The 11,902-nt window shown below is 40.4% G+C and overlaps 2 protein-coding genes across 3 annotated transcripts; both read left to right on the top strand.

Annotated features, from left to right (window-relative positions):
• Positions 1-1,537: 1,537 nt before the first annotated feature.
• Positions 1,538-6,259, top strand: LOC146513641 (uncharacterized). 2 transcript variants are annotated; one of them, XM_085168233.1, is made up of 5 exons: positions 1,538-1,637; positions 3,884-4,039; positions 4,287-4,337; positions 4,531-4,574; positions 5,144-6,259. In XM_085168233.1, the coding sequence occupies exons 2-5, from the start codon at positions 3,899-3,901 to the stop codon at positions 5,253-5,255; spliced, it is 348 nt and encodes a 115-aa protein (XP_085024359.1). In that variant the 5' UTR covers positions 1,538-1,637; positions 3,884-3,898; the 3' UTR covers positions 5,256-6,259. The 2 variants fall into 2 exon arrangements, with proteins under 2 accessions (XP_085024359.1, XP_085024358.1); XM_085168232.1 differs by lacking the exon at positions 1,538-1,637 and adding an exon at positions 2,317-2,799.
• On the top strand, positions 5,272-10,080 carry LOC146513642 (kinesin-like protein KIF1B). Its single transcript, XM_085168255.1, has 9 exons — positions 5,272-5,329; positions 5,437-5,637; positions 6,262-6,370; positions 6,489-6,555; positions 8,922-9,026; positions 9,125-9,258; positions 9,359-9,420; positions 9,570-9,722; positions 9,949-10,080. Exons 1-9 carry the CDS (start codon positions 5,272-5,274, stop codon positions 9,975-9,977), a joined length of 918 nt encoding a protein of 305 aa, XP_085024381.1. The 3' UTR covers positions 9,978-10,080.
• The last annotated feature ends 1,822 nt before the right edge of the window (positions 10,081-11,902 follow it).

The following is an 11,902-nucleotide window of genomic DNA, read 5'->3' on the forward strand; positions in this document are numbered from 1 at the left end:
AGCCGGACCCAATAACTGCATTGTTTGGATCTTCCTCTTCCCTTTTACACCTCAGCTCTGCTGCACAAACTACATTTTTGTTCGGAATGGTAATTGCTAAGAAAATGATCTTGACTCTCTGGAAGTCGGATATTGTAGCTCAATTCAAAATGTGGCTAACAGAACTGACTGCTCTGTTGCATGTGGAGAGGATTAGGTACACATCAGCGGACAAACTTAGTCATTTCTTTGATGTGTGGCAGCCATTTTTAGATCATGTATTAAAACAAAGTTCTCTTTGATTGATCGCAAATAATTAGCGTACCACCTCAGTGTTTTATTTCTGTTTATTGCCGGTGCTGAAGTAGTATTTTTGTTGTTGAAGCGTAATATTTTTCCTTATTTGTGTGTTTTTGCCCTTGCTGTTGTGTTGTCTGTTTTCTTTTATTGGTTTTTTTTTGTTTGTTTGTTTGTTTGGTTTTTTTTGGGGGGGGGGGGGGTTGTGTCTTTTTTTGTCTTTTTTTCTTATATCAAAAAATCTCAATAAACATACTTTGTTTCTGATAATGTCACTTTTACAAATCGTGTCTCATCAGCTCTCATGGCTGGTTTGGCTTTGAGGGTCGGGGAGGACAAAAGCTATTAAGGACCTTTTGATCTGCAGTCCAGTTCTCCTCTAAAGTATTAAGGATGAAGCAACAGTGCTCCTCTTTGCTATTCTGAAATGTGTGTTAAGCACAGTGTAGAAAGTAAGTAGAAGCTTACACAGCACCATCAGCCATCATGCTAAATTTGCATCTTCAAAAGTCAATGCAGCCAGACTCACACCTGATTATAAATGTTCAGGAGACACTGTTTAATGTTTAGTGTTAACTTAAATCACTCATCATTTACAGTATTACAGAGTTCGGGGTTATGGGTTAGCACTATCATGTTACCCGTAACTGTATTAACTATGGTAGTAACTTAACTAGCAGTGTTGGTCAAGTTACTTGAAAAAAGTAAATCAGTAACTAATTACTGATTACTTCCCCCAAAAAGTAACCCCGTTACTTTACTGATTACTTATTTTTAAAAGTAATTAATTACTTAGTTACTTTTTAAAAACATGATTTACAACCTGAATAGTAATAAAGTGATAGATCTTTCAGCCCAATTCTACTTTTTCTGCATAATCCATCATACAAAATGTAATCAAATGTAAAAGTCTCTTTTTAAAACTTGTTTTATTAGTTTTAATCTTTTAACTTTATGCATCAAGCAAAAATTAAATTATATGCAACATTCTGACTAGAAGAAATTTGTTTAACATTTAAACCTATTTTCTGCACATTCCAGCACATAAAATAAAATTTTTTGTGTTTACACTCAGTCTTTCAAATAAATGCAAGTGAAACACAGCAGAAAATAAATAAAATCAAAGACTCAGCGGTCGTGTTGCTCTATTTTCACCTGTATAGCAGGCGGATGTTTGCCCTGGACCTGGTGCAGGTGTGCTGCAGCGGTCAGTGGAAGAATCCACGAGTCTCTCTGTGAATTTCCAATCCCGTAGTAGCGTACTTGGTGCTTGCTCAGAAGTTAAGGGGTTTTTTTTTCAGCTGTAAAAAGAAGTTTCTAAAAGTTTTTGTCACTTTTTATGGAATCAAACTCAAAGTAAGGTCAGTACTTCCACGCTTTAAACGCTGCACGGTCATACTCTCTCCGCACCCCTGGATAGATTATCCATTGTTGATCTGCACACAGCTGTTATTGTCATGAGACACTCTGGCAAAAAAATTACGGTTTTAGTAACGCAGTAACGCAGCGTGCTTACGGAAAGTAACAGTAATCTAATTACCTTTTTTGCATTAGTAATCCCTTACATTACTCGTTACTTAGTAACGAGTAATCGGATTACAGTAAGGCGTGGGCAGTTAACATTTCTGTTAACTAGTCATGATAGAAGCCAATATTTCTGTCCTAACATGGTTTGAATATGTTTCACTACAAGCTAACATCTACAGCATGACTTTAAGCTAGCACCATAAAGACGGTAAAAGACACTGTAATATGTAGGAATGCATGTGAAAAGTGTTATATTAGCAGTGGTTGTGCTACTCCACACAGCCACTTTAACATTACTGACACTGGATTTCTTACCTGTAAACAGTGGGTCATGTGTGATAAAAGCTTGTGCAGAAAGTAGCAGGTGTAGACTGGCCCATAGCACTGTATGAGGTGATAAGATGTGCAAGGACATAGATAGGGTACCTTAAAGGCCGCCTTAAAAGTGTTTCCCTGAGCTTTTACTTGCAGCTTGATATCTAAATAAATGTAAATAAATGTGAATGAAAAAGAAAAAAAAAAAGCCAGAAAAAGGAGGAGCCCGGAGCTTCGTCTTTCGCTCGGCCTACCCCGCAGTAGCAGACAGACCGTCAGAGACTCGAACTTGTTCGTTAAACTCTGGGGTCTGAATGCTGGCCTCTTAAGGCCGTGCACCACACAGCCGGCCAGTTAACATTATAAAAAAAAGGACATTTATCTTCTGTTGTTCAACTTTTTTTTTTCGTTTTTTAAAATCTATTTAGCTTCATGTGCAGTATTGTTCCACACAAATGACACATGGAAACCTAGCTATTTTTTTTATTGGCTTTCACAAAATGGGACTGCCAATGTTGTAGGTGTTACCGCGCCAAAGCCAGAAACCTGCTGGCAGCGCCATGTTCTCACCACACTCTTCAGCTTCAGCTTTGTTGCGTCTTTTCGGCACACCTACCTAGTCCCACTCATCCACTTCATCTGCTCATGGCTTTACCCACACTGACCACTCCTTTGATTAAGGTAAATTCAAGCAGGTCATTATAAAAAAGACACACAGCTTATCATCTTATCCTTGTGCAACACCTAAAACCACTCTGTTCATTTGTTTGCCAGATTAGCCGCTAGCATACACACACTGTGTTAGAGGCTTGTTGCACAAAGTATCGGGTTTTCGGTGCCATTACTTTTTCATATAGGACCAAGTATGTTTGGATAGCGTTTTGCCCTTGAAAACTGCCGTTTAATATTAGACATTGTTGTCTAATGTTATAAATGTGTTGATGTGAAACGTGTAAGTGTGAAAAATATGGAATAAGATAGGAAATCAGAAAGGAGGCAAATACTTTTTCACAGCGCTATAGTCTGTAAATGGTCTTCTTTTGGCTATAGTAGATCTTTTACTTGTTCTTTTTTTAATTGTTTCTTAAAATTGTCTTTTCGATCATATTGAGTATAGACAAATGCAACTGTGAGCTTTAGCGATTAGCCCGTTTCAACAGGACCGTGATCCCGATGTGTGAGACAGCAGGGTGCTGCCACTGGTGTTGTAATGTGTGATTTAGTTCCTCCTAACATTTCAGTTTGCTTCCAGTATCTATCCTCTGTGATTACTGGCTCTTTAGACAGATTTAAATTAACACATTCAGTAGCTGTTGTGAGATGAACTGGCATTTATAGTACATCTGTTCCAACACAGTGAAGTCACATGCAATTTAGATCGTCATCTTAAGACGTTTTACCAAAAGCTTTTGTAATTCTTTTCAGTCTGTCAGTATGGCATCTGTGTATACACTTGGATTTGAAGTTTATAGAGGTTAAAGAGTACATTGTACACGGGCCTTGAAGAAAAGGTATGTAGTCTTAAGCTCGATGTTTTGGTGGAGTCAGGGGTCTGTAGCATTTTGCACTTCCAGCAGACTGACGTTTGGTCATCATCATCATCACTGAATCACAACATCTTCTCCTTCACCCTCACACTTTAACTCCACTCTGTTCCCTTTCATACATCATATATACTTAGTCTGCTACAAACCAGGAGAGTAAAGCAGGATAAAGTTAAAAGTTTGACCCATTGTGTAAACTAACTTGAATGATCAACAACCAGGAGGAGGCAACGATTATGGAGGCACAGGAGGTGAGGACCACGCAGGTGGAGGAAGTGAGGAATGTGATGGAGAAGATTGAGCTCAACAAGGGACAGGATGAGCCACTGAGCCCTTCAGAGGGCAAGTGGAGCACGCAGGCAACAAGACCAGCAAAGGTAATTTGTATGTTTGTATGGATTATATGCTTTATATTTGGAGTCCAGGCTGAATTTTAGAGGAGTACCTGATGGCTGAAACGACAGTAATTTATGTTCCCTGACCAAGGATCAAGGAACATGTATTTTACACCAGTTGATACATGTACAGTCAAATCTATTGAATGTTGATATTTTTACATTTAATGTAACCATTTAAAATGATTTTGTTTTTGTTTTTCTCCCAAAATCACGTACGTCAACACAGGATCCACCAGGGGGAGAGTTTTTGGTGAAAGCCACAAAAAGACAAAGATGGGTATGTCATTGTTTGTGGAAGTATTTAGACTAGTTTGATACACTGTAGTAGAGTGTGTATGGTAGATTTGATTCAAGGAACATTATCATATGAAGATGAAAACAAAAGTTGTGCGATCTCTGAAAGTGTTTTGCTTATTTGCTTTTTGTTTGTTTATTGTTTATGAAACTGGTGACTTGGCTGTGATCTTCAGTCCCAGAGGCATCAAGATCCAGACCTAAGAAGAAAAGGCCACTAGTAAGTATGCTTTTGCTAATGCTTTTAATCACCACAGCTCATTTCATTCAGTACAAATACCTGTAGATATGTGATGATTCCAAGTTTACATTACACTAATGGCAGGAAACTGCATACATGTGTCACCTTATACACATACTATAGAATTCAGTCCCCTTTGCTTTTTGCAGTCTTATTGCAATATAAAAGTACTTTTAACAGATGATGCAAGTACAGTTAAATGCATTCACTCCAGTAAAAATGCTTCTAACACAATGCTGCTGCAAGCAGCAGATTTTCTTTTTCTGTTGTCGATGTAGATTAGATAGAACTTTATTAATCCCTCGGGTGGTTCCTCTGGGAAATTCAGTTTCCAGTATCAGAACACTGACAGAAGTTGCATATTACAGAGTTAGATTATCAGGACGGGACCAGGTTGGTGGGGGTCAAACAGCAGATCCAGTCGTGCAGTGATAATTCATATTTAATGCAGCAGATTTTGTTAGAAATGTGTAAACGATTGTATTCTAATCACATTGGCTAATTTTATATGCATATATAGATAAAAGGTATTTTTATTATGTCAACAGCCCTCCAACAGCATCCAGGAAGTACTATCCTATTCCCATGCCTCTGTCCAAACCAGGCGAGTGTTTCCATGTCACTTCAATGTGTTCTTTGCCATCAATAATTTTATGTTGACTTTTTTTACATAAGCATGCCTCATGTGACCTTCCACTTTTTTTCCCTTGTCATTTCTCACCTCCTTTGGATATGTATGTATGTATCTCTTATTTATATAATCCTCTTACCCAACTCTGTCCTCCTTCCTCTTCTTTTCTCCTTCAATCTCTCTCACCGTTCATCAATATCGCACATCCAGACCATACCCGTAAGATAGAGTTGATCCGCTACCTTGTGAGCGGCTATGTGAACGGCAAAGTGCTGGACACGCTGTCCGAGCACGCCAACTCCCTGGCGTCCTCTGCTGTGGTCAGTCTGGAGGACGAGGCTGACCAGCTCTCTCACTTCCCCTTCCTCCCAGTGGCCAGTGACCCTGTGCTAACTGTCCCCAAGCATCATGGTTGGTACAGTGGACTCTGTTGTAGCTAATGAGCCAGACATTTGATGCTGGTGCTGTAGTGATTAGAGTCGTGCTGTGCTCTTATAGTGCTCTGTGGCTGCAGGCGGTAGCGCGGTAAAGCTCTGCTGTGGTTATGAGCGCTGCACCTTGCTGACATATTCACACCAAAAGAAGACGTGAATAGAGCAGTTTTCAAGTGTAATAACATTCCTTTCGATCATATTGAGTATAGACGAATGCAACTGTGAGCTTTAGCAATTAGCCCGTTTCAACAGGACCGTGATCCCGATGTGTGAGACAGCAGGGTGCTGCCACTGGTGTTGTAATGTGTGATTTAGTTCCTCCTAACATTTCAGTTTGCTTCCAGTATCTATCCTCTGTGATTACTGGCTCTTTAGACAGATTTAGTAGAAGTGTGTGAGCTATTGGCTCAGTATAAAGGGTCAGTAGTGTTTTCATGTCACCTATCCATCCTCCATTTAGTCACCCAAAGCATGTAGTAAATACTCCTGACTTTTATTCATCTTCTCTTAAATTCAGACAAATTCCCACTTGTTAACGTTGAGCTTCTCTGTGTGTGTGTGTGTGTGTGTGTGTGTGTGTGTGTGTGTGTGTGTGTGCCAGTTGCAGCCACCAAGTTGAACACCATCACCAAATCCAACCTGGGTCAGTGTGTCAGCAAGTACGACCTGCTGGTCTGGTTTGAGATCAGCGAGCTGGAGCCCACTGGAGAGTGAGTATCCACCTGGAGTGTTATATTCACGCACAAGCTTTAAAGGAACCATAAAAATTATCTCCAGGAAGAATATTATAAGTTGGGATGTTGTGTCACCTCCTCCCTCCATGCACAGGTACATCCCAGCCATCGTGGATCACAGTGGAGGCCTGCCCTGTCATGGTACCTACCTGCTGCACCAGGTACAGGATTGGTGCACATGTTGTTTTCTTATTACTCACACAGTGGTAACTGCTTCCTTTGTACACAGTTGAATATCTTCTTTTAAAGCGTAATGTTGCTCTAGCTGTGCTCACTGTGATCCTGAGCTCCTGTTATGTTTGCTGCAGGGGATCCAGCGGAGGATCACAGTGACCCTCATCCACGAGAAGGGCAGCGAGCTCCATTGGAAAGATGTTCATGAGCTGGTTGTAGGTGAGCAGCCTACCTTTAGGGTCTAGTCGTGCTATACCTCTGTGTAGAAAACAAAAACCCAAAGCACAGAAACAATGTTTTATAGTGTTTGTGTGCTTTTGATGGAGGAAGACAGGACAGAACATCATTAAAGGGATTTGACTTTGTGAGATCACACTGAAAACGCACCACTCGGTTCACTCTGAGATATTTTCAGTCTGGAAAGATGAATCTGTCGGGCTTCAGGCTGCTTCTCACTTTAAGCAGTTCATGCTGTAGCTGATGGACCAAAAAATGACATTTCATATTTTAGACATTCAGCTGCTGACTCTGAAGCCAACAGGCTCTTGAGTGTGGATGATTGTGTTGGTGCTGGATGCTGTGATCAAACAGCTGTTCTGATCTGTCTTCATTCATGCCTGTCGTTATTAAGCCTCCTAAGCTCCAAACCAGTAAAAGCGATCTTTGGAGGCAACACCCTTTTTACTACTTTGCTGTATTTGTTTGTGATTGTGTGACACTGAACCACAGTGCTATGTATATCCTCTGTAACACTCAGACGTTTCCAGATCAGTGTTTTCCCCTCAGCTGTTTCTCACTATAGAGTCTTTCCTCAGTAACAATGAGGCACCAGCAGAGCATATCTGGCTCTCAGTCTGTGGCTGATAGTGCCCCCTGCTGTTAGTAACAGGAACAGTGTAACCTTGTATGGAGCTCATAGTGATGGTCTTAAGATTGCTGCTGCAAGGCAGTAATTTGTATCCATGTGTGCTGTCTATTCTGAGCATATGCAGTTATGTGAGCTCTCTGGTTTTATGTATCAGGACATAATTAAAAAAAAAATCAGGTCCTTAGTAGGTCTTAATATGAGGTAAATGCAACCTCAGATGAACAGCACAGAACACATTATACCAGGTCATTATTTATTTAACAAACACTGAGCTGAAATTCAGATGTTTCAAAAACTAAGTACATCCAAGACTATTTCCATAATTATTTAAGAGGGTCAGTATTAGCCAAGTGCTAATCAAGTGCACTAGATCATCAGTAAGTGTAACCACTACTGTCAGTTTGCTGGTGTGGTGTATTCAGGTAAGTGGTAACATACTGAGGAGGAGAGAAGCAGTTGTTGATACCCATGAATGTGGGAAGGCTTTGAAGTCGATCATTTTACAGCAAGAAAGATTATTCACAAGTTAAAAAAATCAAAGACTGTTTCCAATCTTACCAGGAGTGGACGTCCCAGAAAATTCACCCCACACATCTGAGGCTCTACAGGCCACAGTTAGCATGCTAAATGTTGGAGTTCATGACAGTGCAATTAGAAACAGACTCAACAAATATGGCCTGTTTGGAAAGACTTCCAGGAGAAACCATTTTCCCTCTAAATACAACATGGCAGCATGGGTTAGGTTTGCAAAGTTGAAAAGCTAAGCCCTAATGCACAGCTTCAACATTGGTGAAAACCAAACATATCAGGACAAACACCTCATACCAACGGTTTTGCTCAGGTGATGATTATTTGGGCTTTTTTTGCTGCCAAAGAACCTGCAAAGTGTCCAGGTCACTGAGTGAGCCATGAAGTATTCTAGAGTCAAAGAGATCATCGTTGGGTCAGTGACTCCAGAGCGCAGCAGCAAAGCAACAACAGAGTGGTGCTGCAGTGGCTCAAAGTTGAGACTTCAACATGATTGAACGTTAAGAAAGCTGTGAATGAATAAATATCTGCAAACTTCAATGAACCGAAGAAACATTGTAAAGACAAACGGGCCAGAAATCCGTCCACACTGCTGTGAAACACTAATAAACAATGATTACCTCAAGTTTGTGCTGCTAAAGTTGGTTCCATCAGCTGCTGAATCACAGGATGTACTTGGTTATAGTCATTTGTGCATTTTGGGTTGTTTTCAATAAATAATGTGTTGTAATAATCCAGATCTAGAACCTTAAACTGCTTTTTCACGTGTCTGTAAATGAATTTCTTTCTTATCATTGTCCCGATTGGTGTCGGCTGACACTTGACACTCTGTGGCTCCTGATTTGTCTGTTGTCAAGGTCTCACCTCAGTGCGATTCCTCACGTTTTGTCATGATTAAAGGATGAATGTGAACAATAATGCTGTCAAGCTAACTTTTCCTCTTTCTGTCTTTTTCAGGACTTTGAGGCAGTGTGGGACAGCTCCCTGCACAACTCCCTCCTGCTCAACCGCGTCACTCCCTATGGAGAGAAGATCTACATGACCTTATCTGCGTATCTGGAGGTCAGCCGCTGCTCCGCCGTGTTGTACCTGTTTGTACGTGTTTTTAAGTCTCTTGATGTCATCGTGTCTAACACACACCCTTTATCTCCTCTCTGCAGCTGGACCATTGCATCCAGCCTGCCATTATCACCAAAGACATCTGCTCGGTCTTTTACTCCCGAGACGCCAAGATGTCCCCACCCCGTTCTCTCAAGAACCTCTTTGGGACTGGATACTCCAAAACTCCTGACTGGTAAATCTGGGCTGCTGCACTGTGGCCATCTCTGTTTCACAATCAAAGATATCTGCCCTGTTACAAAGTTTCCTTCTTCATAACTTCTGCTTCATTATAGCGACCGAGTGACTGGGATCTACGAGCTGAGCTTGTGTAAGATGTCTGACACTGGAAGCCCAGGTGAGCGGACATGAAACATGTTTAAAGAACGGCAGCTGTGGCTCCATGGACCAGAAGTAAACATATTTTTAGGAACATTGACCTCGATCTGCAAACGGTTATTGACAGGTTATCTATTTGATTCTAACTTGGTGTGATTTGTGTTAAAGGACCCCTGAGAACAGCTCACGTGCCTCCAGTCCCTCCTGCTCAGACTATGAAAACTTCCCGATGGTTCCCACTCTGGAGACCTCCTACCTTGCGCGGGCTGCAAAGAACGAGTTCCTCAACTTGGTGCCTGATATTGAAGAAATGCGACCAGGGTGAGTAATGCCATATTAACCCAAATACTGTCACTATGACATGTGTCTCACAGACCAAATGTAAGTCGACACTCATGTTCTCTAGTTCAAGCAGAAATGATGTGGATCGATTCAAATTCCTGAGCCTGGATGATTTCAGCTGGAAACAAACCAACTCTGCTTCTTCCTCAGAAAAACAAGCGCTCTCTTAAAAAATAAATAAATGAATAAAATCTCTTCTTTTCAGATCTGTTGTGTCCAAGAAGGGTTTTCTGAGCTTCGTGGAGCCTCGCTCTAACTCATGGGGGAAGCATTTTGTGGTTGTTCGCCGGCCCTACGTCTTCATCTACAACAGTGACCAGGACCCCGTGGAGCGAGGCGTCCTCAACCTCTCCACAGCACAGGTGGAATACAGCGAAGACCAGCAGGCCATGCTTAAGGTTTGAGGCAGGATAGACGTAAAACTCTCCTCACAGATGATGGGTTAGGGTTAGGGTTAACCCTAACCCTAAGATTCTTAAGCTCTCCCTATGACATCATCACTCCCTAAGCCAATGAGATTGTCACAAGACATTTTGGAATGGGGTATTTTTTTTTAAACTGTTTTCAAACTTAACTTAAAATTTCAGTGTGTCCTAGTTGTGGACTATTGGTTAGTTTAGTCCATTAAGAAATTAATTGTCACAAACATCCCTAATATTATATAACAGACAACAGAAAACAAGACAGTTTTTTTCTACGCAATAGAACTAGAATACAAGTTTTTTTAAATTATCCTACTTTTTATAAAAGATAACATTTATTAAAGAATATGCATTTAATTAAAAAACTCTATTCATCTAAAGGGTAACAAAAAGGTGGAGCTTCCTGCTCGAAAATGAAATGTCCCCATTTTTCTGGGCGTGGGTGCTTAACTAGTTAAAAAGAACAAAAACAAACAAACATCTGTCTCCTATTTTTTATGTCACACAGGAAAGAAGCTTCAATATCTGATGAGAAGACATTAATTTGTTGGTGTTTGTGGTGTTTGGTGCAGTTTTCTTGTTTTCTGGGTTGTTGTTTATTTACAGTGGAGATGAAGATCTCTAACAAGTTGATTTGTTCACATTTGCACATCTTAATTTTTAAGAGGAATGTGTTTGTTGAGTTTGTACACTATATGCATGTAAGGCAACCGTTTCCTTTTTCAGTACTTTGTGAGGTGCATTTTTCTCTGTTTTAACAAAAAACAGACATAAAAGACATTTAAGTCGACCTAAGATGATTTGTTTACATTTCTACATGGTCTTACTGAGGTGATGCAAAGTGAAACATGCTTTCTTCTTTTTTGGTAATGTGCTGGAAAAGCTTGAAAATGGACCTTGAATGTGCTTAAACAGTGCTTGAATTTGACCCTGAAAGATGTGTATGAACCTGATATTAATAAAAGGTTGACCTAACTGATCAAATAAAGTCTGTGCGGTTTAGTTGTTCCACTCATATTAAACCAAATGATGGTGTGGCGGCCTGTTCTAGTGTGAACTAAGAGAGGGTTTGAATGTAAGAGAGAGGTGGAAAAAGGAAAAGGAGACCTAAAATGTAACCCCTGCAGCTCGACTGAGGAGGTGAGTTACATTAGTGCTTCCTCTTTATTAGAAAGCGGTTTGAGTGAATTAGAAGTCTGTTGTGTTTTTTGGAGGATCTACTCATTAGTCATGCGAGGCATCCATCTGAACTCTATCAAAATAAAGGTGTATTTTAACTCATTTAAATTTTTTCTAATATCAGAGCTATAGGACTATACAAAGTAGCTGCTGACATCTAAAACGACAGCAGACTTATTGTGTCTTTCTTCACCTCATCACTTTTTTCTGTGTGTGTTTTTCTGTTGATGCCTTTCAAACAAAACTAGCCATGATATTTTCCCCCTCTGACAATTAATATCAGTTAACCCCAGATGTGTCATGCAGATATCCTAATTCTGTGTTTGGTAATCTTGCACCATTGAACTGTTAGTGAATGAGGCAACAATAAAAGTGTGAAACGTGCATTAGCAGATCAAGTGGTGCCTGCTTATTTCCTGCTTTATGTGAGCTTCTGCTGTAGTTTATTATGTGCTTTAGTCCCAAGAAACCACCCTTTTACTGTGGCGCACAATAAGATCTTCTGATGTTTGGTGTCATCTTCCTGTGATCTCCTGTGAACAGGTGGATTAATTCACT

The sequence above is a fragment of the Neolamprologus multifasciatus genome, chromosome 7 (genome assembly GCF_963576455.1).
Source record: "Neolamprologus multifasciatus chromosome 7, fNeoMul1.2, whole genome shotgun sequence".
NCBI lineage: Eukaryota > Metazoa > Chordata > Actinopteri > Cichliformes > Cichlidae > Neolamprologus > Neolamprologus multifasciatus.

Coding starts and splice junctions, on each gene's coding strand:
- LOC146513641 (XM_085168232.1), top strand. CDS start 2,764: ATGGCTTTACCCACACTGACCACTCCTTTGATTAAG. Junction 2,800..3,883: donor TGACCACTCCTTTGATTAAG/GTAAATTCAAGC, acceptor ATCAACAACCAG/GAGGAGGCAACGATTATGGA. Junction 4,575..5,143: donor CTAAGAAGAAAAGGCCACTA/GTAAGTATGCTT, acceptor TTATGTCAACAG/CCCTCCAACAGCATCCAGGA.
- LOC146513642 (XM_085168255.1), top strand. CDS start 5,272: ATGCCTCATGTGACCTTCCACTTTTTTTCCCTTGTCATTTCTCACCTC. Junction 9,027..9,124: donor CCTTATCTGCGTATCTGGAG/GTCAGCCGCTGC, acceptor TCCTCTCTGCAG/CTGGACCATTGCATCCAGCC. Junction 9,259..9,358: donor TACTCCAAAACTCCTGACTG/GTAAATCTGGGC, acceptor GCTTCATTATAG/CGACCGAGTGACTGGGATCT.